Source organism: Natator depressus, chromosome 3 (assembly GCF_965152275.1).
Source record: "Natator depressus isolate rNatDep1 chromosome 3, rNatDep2.hap1, whole genome shotgun sequence".
Classification (NCBI taxonomy): domain Eukaryota; kingdom Metazoa; phylum Chordata; order Testudines; family Cheloniidae; genus Natator; species Natator depressus.
Window position 1 is genome coordinate 159,400,533 of NC_134236.1, and position 16,724 is coordinate 159,417,256.

Genomic DNA, 16,724 nt, shown 5'->3' on the forward strand with positions numbered 1-16,724 from the left:
TAGAATGTGCCCCCTAGCATTAGGCAGAATGACTAAGCAAAACTGAAGGCAAAGTGTTCAATTATTCTTAAGTGTTCCTTTATATGGGATCAATGATAGGCCTCAAAGCATAATAAAGGAAATATAGTGCTGCAGTTTTTCCAACATATTATAGCCAAATTTTTTGATAAAAACAGTTAGATTATCAAATATGAATCTCCCCCCACCCCCATTTTGTCATGGGGGGAATGGTAGTCGGTATAAGGAGGGATTAACACAATAGAGGATGTGTGAAAGAAATGTAAACGTTTGAGTAAATTTGATTGGTTTTGGTTATTCAATGAATTTTTCTCAAATGGGTGTCTGTATTTGTTAAATGACTTAAGAACAAATAAGCATTATAACTTCTGTTTTAATACAGAACATTAGTTCATATCATGCCTTTGCATGCTAGTCATGTTGTGTTTATAATATTGTACCTCCTAGTCTAGCTGTGATAAATAATATATTGTGAGGCCTCTGAGTCAGACACTGGGAGTAATATCTTCTATCATGTCAGTGGAGAACTCATTGAGTTAAGGTCTATAAATAGCTTGGAAATCATCACCTCTGCATACAAGTATTTATAAAGAGGACAAGAACCACATGAGAAGAGAATAATTGTATAGCTTGTAGGTTCAATGAAAGTGTATAGGCCTCCCATTGTCCTTCAAAGAAGTAATGGACCACGGATTGACCGGCTCCTGTTGTGAGTACTCAAGAGTCTGATTAGTTTTCAGAAGAAACAGCATGTATGTTAGATGTTTTCTTAAGTGTTAAATGTCTTAAAGTTCTGTTATAGCTTTTGTTTATTACTTTCATGAGGTTAAATTACTGACAGAAGTAAAGGCAGAACACAGAAGTCTAATTACGTTGCTGTACAGAGTAGTGTGTATACAGAGAATGGTTTTGATTTATGCCACTGCTAATGTTTTGGGAGTTTTTAGTTCATGGTGCTAGATTGGCTCATGTAATGAGAAGGTGATAATTTTTATTTCAGGTGGATTGGAAGATTTAGAAAGGGATATAGTTTATTTTAAACTTAAAGCTTAACAGTATTGTTGAAAGCTCTTTAATTCAACCCTAATTATAACTAACGTCATTCTATAACTGAAAAGATTTGAATGGCATTAAGATGTTATATAAATTATTTAGCATGTTTTTCACATTTTGACGTGGTCAGTAGAATGCTATAAAACATTGCGATTTCTGTGCTGCGTATCTTATTCAAATAGCACAAAACTCCCACTCCGGTTGCGGGAACCGTAGGGGGTATGGAGATATTAAAAGCCACATTTGTACCTTCATAATGCAGGGCTGCTGTGGGGCCAAAACTGCATAACTTAGGCAGCCAAAATTGAGATGCTTATGGTCAGCTGCATCACCCAGAACCACTACAGAGGCATCTGCAGTGGCCCTGCCCCATCACACCCCTTATGTCAAGGCTTGTGGAGATGGCCTTGTAAGACAGCCTGTTACTAGTTACATCTGTGGCTTTTCCTGATTCTCTGTGCTGCATAGTGGAAGGGGGAGTACTTATGTGGGTAATAAGAGGGCAAAAAAAAAAGGAGGGAAGAGTGTAGGAAAGGAAAATGGGTAAGAGATGATACACCTAAATTTTCTCCATAATGAGTTTAAGAACTCCTCCTTCCATTTGTTTATAGAAAAGGGTCTGTCTTTCCTTTCATAGTAGAGCTTTTTTTCAAGGAGGTTATTCCTATCATGTCTGGCTTTCTAAGACCTTGTCTACATTAGAAAGTTATACTGGCAAACCCTCCTAGTGTAGATGCAGTTTATTTTGGCAAAAGGACTTTTTTGCTGGTATAACTTCCATCTACACTAGGGCTTTGGCTGGCAAAGCTGTGTCAGTTAGGGCTGTGTTTTTTTTCCACACCCTTAACCAACATAGCTATGCTGGCAAAATGTCTTAAGTGTAGACAAAATATAATGAATAGTAGCCTAAAATATAATGGAATAACTGTCTTCATTTAGGTCTAGTAAGCACAGTTTGATCAGATGATATGTGATAGAGATGTCAGGTAATGTGGGCGTGTTTAATAGACTGGAAAACATTATTTTAGTTGAATAGTGTCTTCCTTTCTTTAGAAGTGGAAAAAGAAGGTGGTGGAGAGAACTGAATTACCCCTTCAAGATTAGGCAGTCTTGTCTTGACTACACTTGCAACTTTTTTAATGTATAGTAGACCCTCAGTTACGAACACCTCAGGAATTGAGGTTGTTTGTAACTCTGAAATGTTCATAACTGTGAACAAAAGTGTTATGGTTCTTTCAAATATTTACAACTGAACATTGACTTAATACAGCTTTGAAGCTTTACTATGCAAAGGAAAAATGCTACTTTTAACTGTCTTAATTTAAATAAAACAAGCACAAAAACAATTTCTTTATCTTGTCAAATCTTTTTTAAACTTTTAGTAGTTTACAATTAACACGGTACTGTACTGTATTTTTTTTTTTTCCCCTCCTCTGCTGCTACTTGATTGCATGCTTCCGGTTCCAAATGAGGTGTAGTTAACTGGTCAGTTCATAACTCTGGTATTCGTAACTATATGGTTTTACTATATAATAGTAGCTTCAGTTGCTGCAGTTAACAAAAAGTACATTGCTATTTGAAGAGCAGATTTGAGAATTTATGTATTTTAGCTTTCATTATTTTCAATGTTTCTTGTTTGCAATCTTATTCTTACTGCAATCTCTTTAAATAGGGTTTCATGATTTTTAAATAAACAAAGTAGCTAGTTTGTAATCTGATGATGGTTATCTTTATTTTGTTTCTCTTTACATTTTCCTAGGCCCTTTTATGGAACTGGTTCTGTCATTCCTCACTACACGTGCTATAGAAGTAGGGTTGCCAACTGTCTGATCGCACAAATCCAAACACGCTTGACCCACCCCCTTCTCCACCTCTTCTCGCGGCCACGCCCCTGCCCTGCCCCTTCTCCACTCCATCTCCCCCACCCCCCGTTACTCACTCTTCCCCCACCCTCACTCACTTTCACCAGGCTGTGGCAAGAGGTTGGGGTGCACCCTCTGGGCTGGGGGGTGGGGGCTCTGAGCTGGGGCAGGGTGTTGGGTTATGGGAGGAGGTTCGAGGTGCAGGCTCTGGGAGTAGTTTGGGTGCGGGAGGGGGCTCAGGGCAGGGGTTTGGGGTGCAGGAGAAGGTGCGGGCTCCGGCTGGGGAGTGATTACCTTGGGCAGCTCCCTGAAGCGGTGGCATGTCCCTGTGGCTCCTAGGTTCAGGGGCTGCCAGGCAGCTCCACGCGCTTCCCTTGCTTGCAGGCACTGCCCCCATAGCTCCCACTGGCTGCGGTTCCTGGCTAATGGGAGCTGCAGAGTCAGCGCTTGGGGTGGGTGCAGCGCGCAGAGACCCCCTGTGCCTAGGAGCCAGACATTCCGGCCACTTCCAGGAGGCGCACAGAGCCAGGACGGGTAGGGAGCCTGCCTTAGCTCCGCTTCACCACCTACTGAGAGATTGAGGCCAATTCCATGAGACTCCCAGCCAATCCAGGAGCGTTGGCAACCCTATATAGAAGTCTCGTCTGGTAGTGATTTGTCCCGGATAGGATTGTTATGATGTTGGATTATTTTAAATTAGATCAGTTCTTTATCATTTGAAATTTCACTTGTGGAGGTTTTCTGTAATTTGATTTCTGCAAGGCAGAATGCTACAGAACCTGGTCCTGTTCACTTAAGTTGAAGAGAGTGATCAAGTTATCACAATCCAAGAAACCCAGAAGAAGCACATTTCTAGTGCACCCATCACTATGGTATATGGGCACCAAATTGAAAGCTGCCCAGTTGAGCTGCTATTTTTTTTAAAAAAGACATTTTAAGGAAATATCATGGAACAAATACGTCAATTTGAGGATTTAATATGTGTTTAATACAGTCAGATTGACAATGGAATTGTTACATATAATGCTAACGTATTAGAAAAGTAAATTTGTTACACAGCTATTGAACATGGTTTTTATATTTAATCTCCTATGTTGAAATAGTGTCATAACAGACTACACATTGAGGCAGTACTACCTGCGGAATTGAGGCAAGAGTGCAGGGGGAGCCCTTAAAGCACAGACACTCTGGGACTCCGCTCTCTTCCCTGTCTGTGCAACATAGTCCTTTAAATAGATAAACCAATTAAAAATTAAGGACCAGATTCATCAGTACTCTTTGGCTGATTTCTGCTGCTTTGGTGTATTGCAGAATCTGTGTGATGTGTTTTTAATTTAAGGTTGATACTACATATCTTCAAATATGACATGGTAGCATTCTCTCTGGGATTCTTGTCTGATGTTGCTGTACGAAATTTTAAATCATTTTTAAATTTGTCTGATAAACAACTTAAGGAGGAGTTAAGGTTGAGTGTCTTAACAGCATTTCCTCTATTAACATGTTTGGATTTATTCTAAGTGTAACCTTAAACTCTGAATTTCCTGAGTTTATAATGCTTGATCGGGGGAATTATTGCAACAGCCGGCAATTCATTTCATCCTTAAGTTACTCAACCTTCATCTTAACTTATGTTTTCCTCTGGGAATATAATATAATTTTTTTAGGGATCTGCAATGGTGCATGCAAGGAATAATCTGGAAAAGCAATAACCGTTGGGGTGGTGTGAGGAGTACAAATCTGAGAATCCCCCTTTATTTTTTCTCTGAGTCTTGGATGTCCTTCGTTTCCATATAAGCCAATAGGCATTAGGGCCATCTTGGGGTCCCTGATGCTCTTCATACTATTATAGTTTTGTTTGTGATTATTATTATTATTTTTTTTACTGTTAGACCTTTGTCTATTCCCAAAAGGGACCTTGCACTGTTTCGACTTCCTGACTGGTTTATCCCAGGTACTTCTCCTTGTTCACAGAATCATAGAACTGGAAAGGCTCTCAAGAGGTCATCTAGTCCAGTCCCTTGCACTCAAGGCAGGACTAAGTATTATCTAGACCATCCATGACAGGTGTTTGTCCAACCTGGTCTTAAAAATCCCCAATGATGGAGATCTAGGACAGAACACCTGACTCTGTATTGTGTGAGCTATTGTTAAGACTGACAGATGTCAGGCTTCAAACATTGTGCATTGTTTAATTCAAATGTCTGCAGTAGACCTGCCCACTAAATGCTTTATTTACTTCAGTGAGGTCATTCCTTGAGGCATTTTTCTGTCTGTGCAAGCTTCAGTTCTTGGGTCCAAAGTGTTAGAGAGCAGTGCTTGAAGCTGTTTTGTCATCTGCAGAAGGTTTTAAAATAAGAAATGGGTGACAGAAATCATCCGTAATGGGTATCATTCATTTTACCTCTCTTCCTCCCCACAACACCCTTCCCCGTCCCTCTTCAGGAACTCTTTTCACAAGAGTTTATTGCAACAAGAGATATATCACTTCCTCCATGTAGGACTCATAGAACCCGTACCTCAGCAAGTACGAGGCAAAGATTTTTACTCTCCTTACTTCCTAATACCCAAGAAAAAGGGGGGTTGGAGACCCATACTGGACCTTGGAGCACTCAAGTTTGTCAATTATAAAAAATGCAGGATGGTCACTCTAGCAGCAGTTAGTCCAACTTTGGAACAGGGAGACTGGTTCTTGGTCCTGGATCTTCAGGATGCTCATTTCCATATTTCTAGGATGACCAGACATCCCGTTTTTAAATGGACAATCCCGTGTTTAAGCCCTCCTGCAGGTGTCCCTACTTTTTCTTTAAAAAGGGCAAATTGTCCTGTATTTTCTGTCTCCCCCACAATCAGTACTGTCAGGTCCTGCTGCTGGCCAAATCCCTGCTCACCAGCCGCTTGCCCACCAGCAGTTGCCTTGGGAAGATGCAACGCCTGGTACCAGGAGAGGTGGGTCCGTCCCAGAGGCCCAGCCAGGCATGGAGGGTGGGGAGGGTCGGTCAGTCAACACCACCACTCCCCACCACACCCCCTGTGTGAGAGAGCTGTATGGGAGTGTGCGTGTCACCTCTCCCCATGTGAACCCTAAAGATAAGAAGGAAAATAGATAAGAATCTAACTAGGCAGCATTTCTTTGGAATGGGCTCCGTCAGTTTATTTGTACGTTTGTACTGCATAGTTCTGATTGATTGCCGTTGAACTTGCTTGAATAAGAGTAATTTTGCCTGGGGTCCCGTATTGGGCATAGGAAAATATGGTCACCCTACTTCTCACAAAGGTCTTCTGAGGCAAGAGGTGCAATCCCTCCTAACACTAGAGGAGATCAATCCTGTCCCACCAGACTTCATTGGAAAATGGTTCTGTTCCTGGTACTTCCTGTTCCTGAAGGAAAATGGGTGGTAGAGACCCATTCTGGGCCTAATGTCAGTGAACACCTCTGTCCACTCTCAGGGGTTCAGAATACTAAAATTCTAGCAGAAATAATTCCCTCTCTGGATCCAGAAGATTGGTTTGTTTCCCTGGACCTTCAGGACCCTTATTTTTATATCATCATGTATGCACCCCTTGCACAGACATTTCCTGTGTATTGTGGTATTCAGGGACCACAAACAGTATTGCATTCTATCCTTCGGCCTCTCCACTGCCCCTTCCACTACTTCCTCTAAGTGACCTATACCAGATATTTAGTGTATGCTACTATAGAAAGGGAATAAGGGTCTAGATCCAGTCATTTATCTATAGTAGACAGTAATTTGGTCCATTCCACCCCTGGAAGGCATTGTTTACTCCAGTGAATTTTAGTCAGAACAAAAAGCTAAACTGAAAACCTCAAACACATTCTAGCAGATAGGAAAGAGTCCTATCTAGGGGGGAGGGATAGCTCAATGGTTTGAGCATTGGCCTGCTAAACCCAGGGTTGTGAGTTCAATCCTTGAGGGGGCCATTTAGGGATCTGGGGCAAAAATTGGGGATTGGTCTTGCTTCAAGCAGGGGGTTGGACTAAATGACCTCCTGAGGTCCCTTCCAACCCTAACCTTCTATGATTCTAAGAATATATCTACATGTTTAACTTGTATCTCTTTTGTGATGCACCAAGATACCAGTACACCATCTTGACTTTTCAGTGCTAATCAGATATTAGTTTTCTAGTAACCCACATTTTAAAATGTAATTAGAATAATTGTGTCCTAGTGATGCTGTAATTAACTTTTGGCTGTAATATAGCATTTGTGGCACAGTTTTAACATTTCTGTAATATTTCAACTAGAATAGAATGTCCTAAGAGAATAACTAAATTATTATTAAGTAGTTATTTAATAGTGACATGAATGGTCTGATTTAATAATTATTACAGAGGGGGAAAAATACATGTCTGTCTTCCCTGGAAATGTAGATTAGAATTTCCCCCAAGTCAAAAGAAACTAGGTAGGAACAACAGCAATTGTTACAGTAGTTTGTGTGGCCTTGGGAAACTAATATGTTTTAGAGTATGACTTGAGGCCTGGTCCCTTAGACACAGAAAAGAAAACGATGAAATAGTCTGGGAGCATAATGTAGTAAAATCTCATTCCATGGGCAGGTTAGTAAGAGAAAAGTAAGGAAGGTATCATTTGATTAATAAAAATCAACAGAATCATAATTTCAGCGGTGTCACCCTCTGCAGTGTGGCGGTGGGAACTCACTGCCCCCCTCCACCCGTGGCTCCCAGCTCCAGGTCCTATGATTGGTGGAAATTTTGATAATAGTGTTGTTAGAAATAGGCTAAGCTAGGGATCATTCAAAAGCCCTTTCTCCCACAAACAGTGATACCAAACATGACACACCAAGTGTGTAGATATATATTTGAGAAAATGTTTAAAACGCAACTTTTAAAAATTATACTTCAACATAGGATGCATTGCTTACATAAAAATGAAACTCACCTTGGATAATCATGGGGAAATTAGCCTTGATGTGTAGGGCTGAAAACATTTATTCATCAAAGTCATTATCAGTGTCATCTCTGCTAGGGAACCACCACTAGACACGTTGTCACACTGATCTTCATCCATGCTGCACTCACATATCTCCATACAAGGCAGGCTTCTGGCCAATCATTTGCAGGGTGGTTTTGCACACAAGCATTTGATTAGCTGAAGGATTGATTCTGGAGCAGGTAATATTTCACACACAACTGGTGTGATCAGTCCATCCTCCAAGACTGATAGAGGACAGTAGTTTTGGATGTGCTTGCTCATCACAGACCCATTCCATTGCTTGATAATTTGCCCTCTCACTAGCAGGTATAAATGCACTCTTTGTCAATGGCAGTTTTTTTCCATTTGTCAGCTTCCTGGAAAATGTCCTCCAGTATAACTCTGCAAGTGTTGTAATGTTGGTCTTCAAATGGTAAACTTGGCATATGGACTCCTCTAGTGCATTTATGACTTCATCAGTGACTGTCTCAGCCATTCTGGGCCTCTTCAGATTGAGGGACACAGTCTTCAAAGACTGAATCAAATGGCTTCCAGTAAGATCATTTGGTCTTTCCATCCAATCTTCCAGTAGTATCACATCTGGAAAAGGTATGGAAACCTGGCAGTGCGGTGGCTTTTGATGATCTGAGTGATAGGAACACATCTCAGAGAGATATGGCGAGTCTATTACTCAGCTGCAGGCATAAAAACAGAATCTTGTGGAAATCTTGGGTAGAGTCTCTCGGAGAGCACTGCATAAATCCAGAGTTCAGTAGCATCTCCCTAGCACTGATGGCATTGGCATGCAAGATAATTTTAGTGTCCGCTTCCTCATGAGTACTACGAAGAAACTCCATTGAACAGTGCAAGGCAGCAGCTTCGTTACTCCATGCAATGACAGAATTCTTCAGATAACCCTTTGCATGTTGAAGCATTTTTCCTGAAAAGTATGTGGTTAACTTGTCCTTTGTGCAAGTATCAGACAAGTATGGAGATATTTGTGGAGTCAGTTATTTTGGTTTGGACAAGTACAATACAGGTGAGCCGCATCATATGCGAATTTAATTTACGCAAATTCAACTATATGTGCTCAGCAAAAAAAAAAAAGAAAAGAAAAATAACAAGATACTGGAAATAGTGTGAGTGATTCCGCCCACCATTCCACTCAATGAACGTATGCCCCGGAGTGAGCATGAGATGGGAGACATGAATCTGCTGTTCCCTCAGTCGGTCTCAGTTCCCGCATGCCTCTCATAGTGTGAGCATCTCGCCACGCTGAGTGTGATTCTAGTGTTTAAAAATACTGTACATATTTTTCGTGTAACTTGGCCCCTAAACGCAAGCCAACTACTTCATCTGGTGCTCAACCAAAGAAACAGCGATCTGTTCGAACGCTGGAGGAAAAACTGGCTGTGTTGGACTTACTGAGAGACGGTATGTTGGTCTCTAGCATGGCACGTAAATATAGCCGCAACGAATCTAGCATCCTTGCCATCAAGATTCGAGAGAGAAATTCATTAAGCCGTGGCATCAGGTGCTCCAATAACTGCTAAGGTGACGAGCCAGGTGCATGATAAGACTTTAGTGAAGACTGAAAAGGCATTAAACTTATGGCTGGAAGACATGAACCGTAAACATGTGCCTATCGATGGCAACACATTGCAAGAAAAGGCTCTTAGCCTCTATGCGCTGTTCAAACCTCCTGCCGAAGAGGGACAGCCTTCTGATGAGAAGGAATTCAAAGCCAGCCAAGGTTGGCTTAACGGTTTTAGGAACTGCTTCAACCTCAAAAACGTGCAGATTACTGGTGAAGCTGCATCTGCCAATGAAGAGGCAGCAAAAGCCTACCCCAAACAATTAAAGAAAATCATAGAAGAAAAGGGATATCTTCTGGAACAAGTTTTTAATGCTGACGAGACTGGGCTCTTCTGGGGTGGGGGGGGGGGAAAAAAGCCCAACCGCACTTACACTTCGAAATCAGAAAGACAAGCCCCTGGCTTCAAAGCAGCTAAAGACCATGTGACTGTGTTGTTTTGTGGCAATGCGGCTGGGCATTTAATAAAGCTGGGCTTGATCTACAGGGCTGCAAATCCCCGTGCCCTAAAAGGCAAGAACAAAAATCTCCTTTCTGTGTTCTGGCAATCAAATAAAAAGGCTTTGGTAACGGCAGCATTATTTCTGGATTGGTTCCACAAGTCTTTCATTCCGGAGGTCAAGCAATACCCCAAAGAGAAAGGAGTTGACTTTAAAGGGTTGCTGATCATAGACAATACTCCTGGCCGCCCTGCAGTTTGCGCATAATAACGTTGAAGTCGCCCACCCCACCCCCCCCCATACCACCTCCAGCCTGTCGACCAAGGTGTGATTCGCTGTTTCAAGGCCACGTATACAAGGCTTACATTCTCACAGATACATAGCGCTATGGATGCTGATCCCAATCGTAGGCCATGTCTACACTACCCGCCGGATTGGCAGGTAGTGATCGATCTATTGGGGATCGATTTATCGCGCCTGGTGTAGACACGATAAATCGATCCCCGATCGCTCTGCCGTCGACTCCGGAACTCCACCATGGCGAGAGGCGGAAGCGGAGTCAACGGGGGAGCGGCCACTGTCGATCCCGTGCCGTGAGGACGCAAAGTAAGTGATTCTAAGTCGATCTAAGATACATTGACTTCAGCTATGCTATTCTCGTAGTTGAAGTTCCATATCTTAGATTGATCCCCCACCCCCACCCCCCCCCACCTCCGTGTAGACCAGGCCTTAATGTGATGGAGTGTTGGAAGTCCTTCAACATTGCTGATTGCATCACGTATATTAAACAGGCAATGGATGCAGTCAAGCCTGAAAGAGTCAATGGATGTTGGCGAAACCTATGGAAAGTATGTGTGAATGATTTTAAGGGTTTCCTGACTGTTGACAAAGAAGTGAAACGCATTGTTCAGGTGGCCAGGCAAGTGGGTGATGATGGCTTCGTCGACATCCTTGAGGAAGAAATTGAAGAAGTAATTGAGAGCCATAGAGAAACATTAACTAACAAAAAGTTAGAGGAACTGATAAAATCGTCTACAGAAGACGAAGATGACGACAACAAACAGGAAGAGCCAGCAAGTTGGAATCTTCATAAATTTGCTGAATTGTTCCAAGCAGCGAAACACTTGAATGATTTAATTTCTGAATACGATCCCTCTATGGAACAAAGCCTCAAAATCAAACCTAGTATTACGGATGATTTGAGACCGTATCAAGAAATGTTTGAGCAGCTCGAGACAACAGCGACAGTTGCCGATCACTGTTTTTCAAGGAAAAACAACCAGCAGCAGATGAGCCTATGCAATCAATTTCTCGAGCTGAACCAGAGCCAACCACTTTGTCTACGACTCGCTCTCCGTCACCCAGGCTCTCCATCACCTCCGTTTCCTGGATCGACATCAAGCCCTGATGACCCCCTGTAATTGCCCCCTGTAATTAAAAATACAGTACTGTAAAATTCTATTTTGCATATGTACTCTTTATTATGTACTGTACATTACTGTATACATTATACATATTACTGTACAGGGTTGTATACATAAAACCATGTACAGTATACTGTACTTTATGGGCTATTTAAGGGATTTTCAAGGGTAATTTGACTATATGCAATTTTTGCCTTACGCGCTAACTTTAGAACCTAACCCCCGCATAAGATGCAACTCCACTGTACCATGAGTCTCTTCTCTCTGGCAATATTTTTAATCAATTCCTTTGCATGTGTGTCAAACACAAGGTGGAATTAGTCATATATTCAGTATTTTCTCTGTAGCCTCATCATGAAGTGTTCAGCCATATCTCAGCAGGAGTTAATAGTTTCTGGTTTGTCAAGAGATGTACATTAGATTGTTTGTTTGTTTTTTGCCTGGCACATTTGAACTGTTCCATTGAATTCAAACATCAATTGTGGTACCACAAAGCACTTGTACTCTCCCAAAGTCTCTCATAGTTCAACATCACTCTGGGGTCTGGACGTGACGAGGAGATGAGCAAAAAATGACCTGTCTGAGACTAGCTCTGTAATAGTTCCTGCCATTTTCACTCTGACTTGTTTTCATTCAAGTACAGTTTTAGTCTGTTCTTCTTGATTGGAGCCCATAGATTGACAGAGCCTTGGATAATTCTGTAGCGTTCGAAGGCGTCATATAAGTCATAACCCAGAGTATCCATTGACTGACATCTTTAGCTAGCTCGTCACTGAAGACTGCTTCTGTCTTTATATTAATGAGTTCCAGTCCATCATACGCGAATAGGTTGCCAGTTAGAGTAAGCCCCTTCTTAACATTTAACAGCACCTAATGAGCCTAGATGGTGCTTGGTTACTTCTGGAGAAGTCATCCTAGACATGCTTAATGTTTCATTCGAAATTCGATGGAGTTCCGAGGTTGTCAGGAAAAATCTGTAAAGAACAGTAAGGTGCTGTTATGCCCACCAACATTCCCCTCACCCACCCCCACCTCCCCGAGTTTCATTGCTCTGTTTTCATGTTCTAGGGCTTTATCTGCACCAACTGCACAGAAAGGAGCTTTTAACAATCTAGTTTCCTTTTTGAAATTCCTCCCATATGTCGGGGTCAGACTTTTCTACACCTCTTATTTCAATGAGGTACCAGGCTGTCATTGCAGCATAGTTGGTTAAATTGACAGCAAAAAAGGTATTTCAGAAAGTGTTCTAGTGCTGCGAGGTGCAAATTCCAATTAGCAGTCCTGACTGATCAAATAAAGAACAGCAAAGACTCAACCATCTTAATGTATCACCGCACCATGGCTGATTCATCTTCATCAAATTTCAGTCTGGAGCACCTCTAAGCAATCCCTGCCTTCTAATCTTAATAGTGTGGAATTTTAGTCCCATCATAAGTCATCTTATTTGTGTGTCTCAGTGTGCTATTGTAATGCTTTCTTAAATATATGATTGAAATCCAAGGCTTTTTGTCTTATTAGATTCTAATAGGAAATTTTCATTAATCTGTTTTTGTTCTATAAAAACATGGTCCAGCATTCAAAGGATCTGAACAAATATGGACACATAACTTAACTAAGAGCTCGGAAAAATTTAGCCAGCAAACAAAGTTAATTATTGTAAAATGGAACACAGAGTGCAGTCGTTAAGGCCTTGCCTTGTCTTAACCAGGAAAAAGGTGTGTTAGCTGCCACTCATTCTCATTCTAAAACTAATGTGGACAAGACAAGTTGTACATAAGCATATGTAAAACATCAGCTATTACTATAGATTTAGCACATGCTAGCCAACATGTTCTAAAAACCACCTTTTTATCTTAGTCAAGACCTTTTATAACAGGAGCCTTAGGCAAATGAGCTCACAAAAAACTTCAATGACAAAGCAGATTTGCACATATTTTGTTACTTTATAGTACTCGTGCATCTTTTCTCCAGTTTAACCTTTCCCTTGTTTTCTCTATTGCAGACAGTTGCAAGAGCAACAACGGCAGAAGGAGCTTGAACGGGAGAGGCTGGATCGTGAGAGAATGGAACGGGAGAGGCTGGAGAGAGAGAGACTAGAAAGGGAAAGACTTGAGAGAGAGCGACTAGAACAGGAGCAGTTGGAGAGAGAGCGGCAAGAAAGGGAGCGGCAAGAACGCCTAGAAAGGGAGAGACAAGAAAGGGAGAGGCAAGATCGAGAGAGACTTGAACGACTTGAACGGGAAAGACAAGAAAGAGAACGTCAGGAACAATTAGAAAGGGAACAACTGGAGTGGGAGAGAGAGAGAAGAATTTCAAATGCTGGTAAGAATTTCAAAACTGAACGTATTCAAGTACTGGCTTGATTGTTTGTGTTTGGTCAATGGAGTGGGACAGGGCAGAGTTGACAGTAAGTATTTATGTGAAGACAAAAAAAACTTTCTCAATTGCATATTTCTTGATTTTTCTAGGATTAGCTTCTTTTTTTTAACTATAATAATTCTGGATGCCTGACCTCAGGAGAACATCCTTTTCTCTAGAATTGTCATAATTTCCAATAACTGAAATAAAATGGGTAAATGGTGCTTATTGTTCACTGTATTTTCTAATTGCACAAAAGGCTTTTGAATTTGCTGGCACCCGAAGACATGACCATTTGAAGATTAAAGTTTCTAAGTACTTTCTAGTCTACTTTGATCAATTGAGCAAGACCATATACGTTTTTATGTATTCTGATAATGACACCATTGGCTTAAGAGAATCTGTACACTCTGTAAGTGTGCACATGCATAAGCCAGCTTGGTAACATTGCAAGGCAGATATCTCACCAAGAGTCTTATTTCTTATTTATCAATTAATATGGTTTGTATTAAGATATCAGTTTTTCATGTATGAGTAGATATAACCTGTAGTAAACGATCTGCAACAAGCTAGGATCCAAAAATAAACCAGGATCTAACTTTGTTTTCTGATGTAATGAGACATATAGTTAAGCATTTCTTAATTACTTTACTTAGTGCATGTGAGAAATCAACTGCTGTTGAAACTAAACCATTTAATGTAAAACAAATTGCTTGAGAAGAAAGAATTGGTTTTTTGTGTTACGCTTTGAATATTTTTACTCATGTGGAGTGATCTCCCTATTCTGGGGAGGGGAAGAATCAGGTTTACTTACTGCCTATATGTTAGTTTTATTGGTGAAATTTAAATGAATGTTAAGATCACTACACTTGAGTTGCAACCAACCAAAGATAAAGCTGATATGGAAGGACCAGTTAATAAATCGTGTTGCCTGATCCATTTCACTAATGGAATTTGAGACCTTATGCCATATTTCTTTAGATTTCCAGAATGTGCTTGTAAATTCAAATGTTGGCACAAAAATAGTTGATGAAATCAAAAGTAGATTTTTATAGTATGTAAAAACTTTCCTAACAGTATTTTCACTTGTGCCTAATCCTCTGGTACTAACTATAGTCTACATTTATACATTTTGTTTGAATGCTGATTTTGTTGCTTCATTAGCTCCCTTTTTCTCTCTCTCCTTTTTTATCCTGCCTTTGCTGCTGCTTTCCATCTTCTGTCCAGCTTCATCTTTCGACAACTCCCTGTTTAGCACACCACTTCCTGAATACTCCAGTTGCCAGCCTCCTTCAGCACCTCCTCCATCATATGCAAAAGCAATATCAACACCAGGGTCAGATTCCACTCCGGATTACGCTGTAGTGACCTCTGCACCACCGACTTCCACTCCCCCTACACCGCCACTAAGGCATTCCGCATCACGTTTTGCTACATCTTTAGGCTCAGCCTTCCACCCTGTTCTTCCCCATTATGCTACAGTTCCTCGTCCTCTGAACAAAAATTCTCGGCCACCTTCTCCTGTGAATGCCCCAACTTCCTTGCCCCCAAATTCAAAGTCCATTGTCTGGTCTGCTCCCAGTTTTGCACCACTTCCCCCATCTCCTCCAGTAATGATCAGCAGCCCACCGGGCAAAGCTACTGGTCCAAGACCTGTCCTGCCAATTTCTGCTTCTAGTTCTGTGTCCCAAATGCCCCAGTCTCCTCCTCCTCCCAATGGGCTTCCTGAGTCTGTAACTTACTCAGTTCCTTCACCTTCTACCTCAGGTCCAACGCCCCTGCCGCCGCCGCCACCACCACCTCCACCGCCACTGCCTTCCTTTCCACCTGTCTCACTCTCTGGACCTCAAACTTCGCCTTCTCCTAGCTCCCCTAATGCCTCAACTCCCTCATCCAAGCCTAGTGTTCTCCCTTCTCCCTCTGCAGCTACCCCTGCCTCTGTTGAGAACTCTCTAAACTCTGTGCTGGGAGACTCCTCTGCTTCTGAGCCAGTCTTGCAGGCAGCCTCTCAGCTGATTGAACCTCCGACCCAGCAGGGTAAGGCTTTCTGTTATTGCTACTAATTAACTAATCAGGAGTGGACCCAAAACCAATTCGCATCAAAACCTTTAAGTGTCTTGACTTAATAAAACACTTTTGAACATAGCAGTGATCTTAATACTGCAACAAAATACAGTTTTTGAAGGGATGATAGGGGATATTATAAAGCTCTGAAAAGAAGAGTTGGGATAATATGCTCTGTGAAAGATATAAAATACATATCTAGAATCGTTGGGTCTTATTTTTCAAGAATCAATTGAGTCGTGATTATTTGATGAATTCTGCATCATTAGTTTATTTAGAATTCTCTAAAACTAGGTAGTAGTAGTAAATTCCTAATTGCAATGTGAACCAAGGAGCATATGATGGAGCTTTGAATGTGTGAATTGGTCTTAGTGAAAAGTAATCCGAACCATTTACTGATACTTATGAGGTAGTTCAGGTTTTAGCTATATGTATGTAATTACTACAAGATATATCTGGACTGTGTGAATTTGTGAATACACACGCTCATGTGCTAGACCAGATCTACACATAGTCACACCACTTTAGCTAAAATTCGTTCTAAATTCTAGTTACAGTGATGCAAAAGCTTGTGCATGCTCTTAATTTGATATAAACCTAGTTTAAAATAATTCAAGTAAACTAGTAACAGGTTTTAAGTTGACATAAACAAGGATTAAAAAGATTTGAGTATCTATGTATATGTCTGCACCAGTTAAACTAAATACTAATTTTAGCTAAACTGGTGCAACTTTTATGTGAAGTCAGGCTCTTAAATTTATTAAGTTGGATGATGATCTTCCACTCCAATAATTTATTAAGACCGTTTTATAATAATCAGAAAAAGTGAAAAAAAAAAAAGTTAGTTTCATATATCGTTGCTTGTTTGTGCTCATGGAATAAACTCTTTTTGCATTTGTAGTAACACTTAAACAATGCTCTTCTTCAGAACATACTGTATATAATTCTGAATTTATAGA

The 16,724-nt window shown here is 41.1% G+C and overlaps 1 protein-coding gene across 10 annotated transcripts in view; it reads left to right on the plus strand.

The window, feature by feature from the left end:
* Window positions 1–16,724, plus strand: part of ENAH (ENAH actin regulator) — a 140,618-nt gene that overhangs the window by 95,064 nt on the left and 28,830 nt on the right. For 4 of the 10 annotated variants that reach the window (XM_074949179.1, XM_074949181.1, XM_074949180.1 and 1 more), the window contains exons 5-6: window positions 13,346–13,665; window positions 14,929–15,738. In XM_074949179.1, coding sequence (XP_074805280.1) covers window positions 13,346–13,665; window positions 14,929–15,738 — 1,130 coding nt within the window. The remainder of the gene's footprint in view (window positions 1–13,345; window positions 13,666–14,928; window positions 15,739–16,724) is intronic. The other 6 variants (XM_074949184.1, XM_074949185.1, XM_074949186.1 and 3 more) reach the window with 2 other exon arrangements.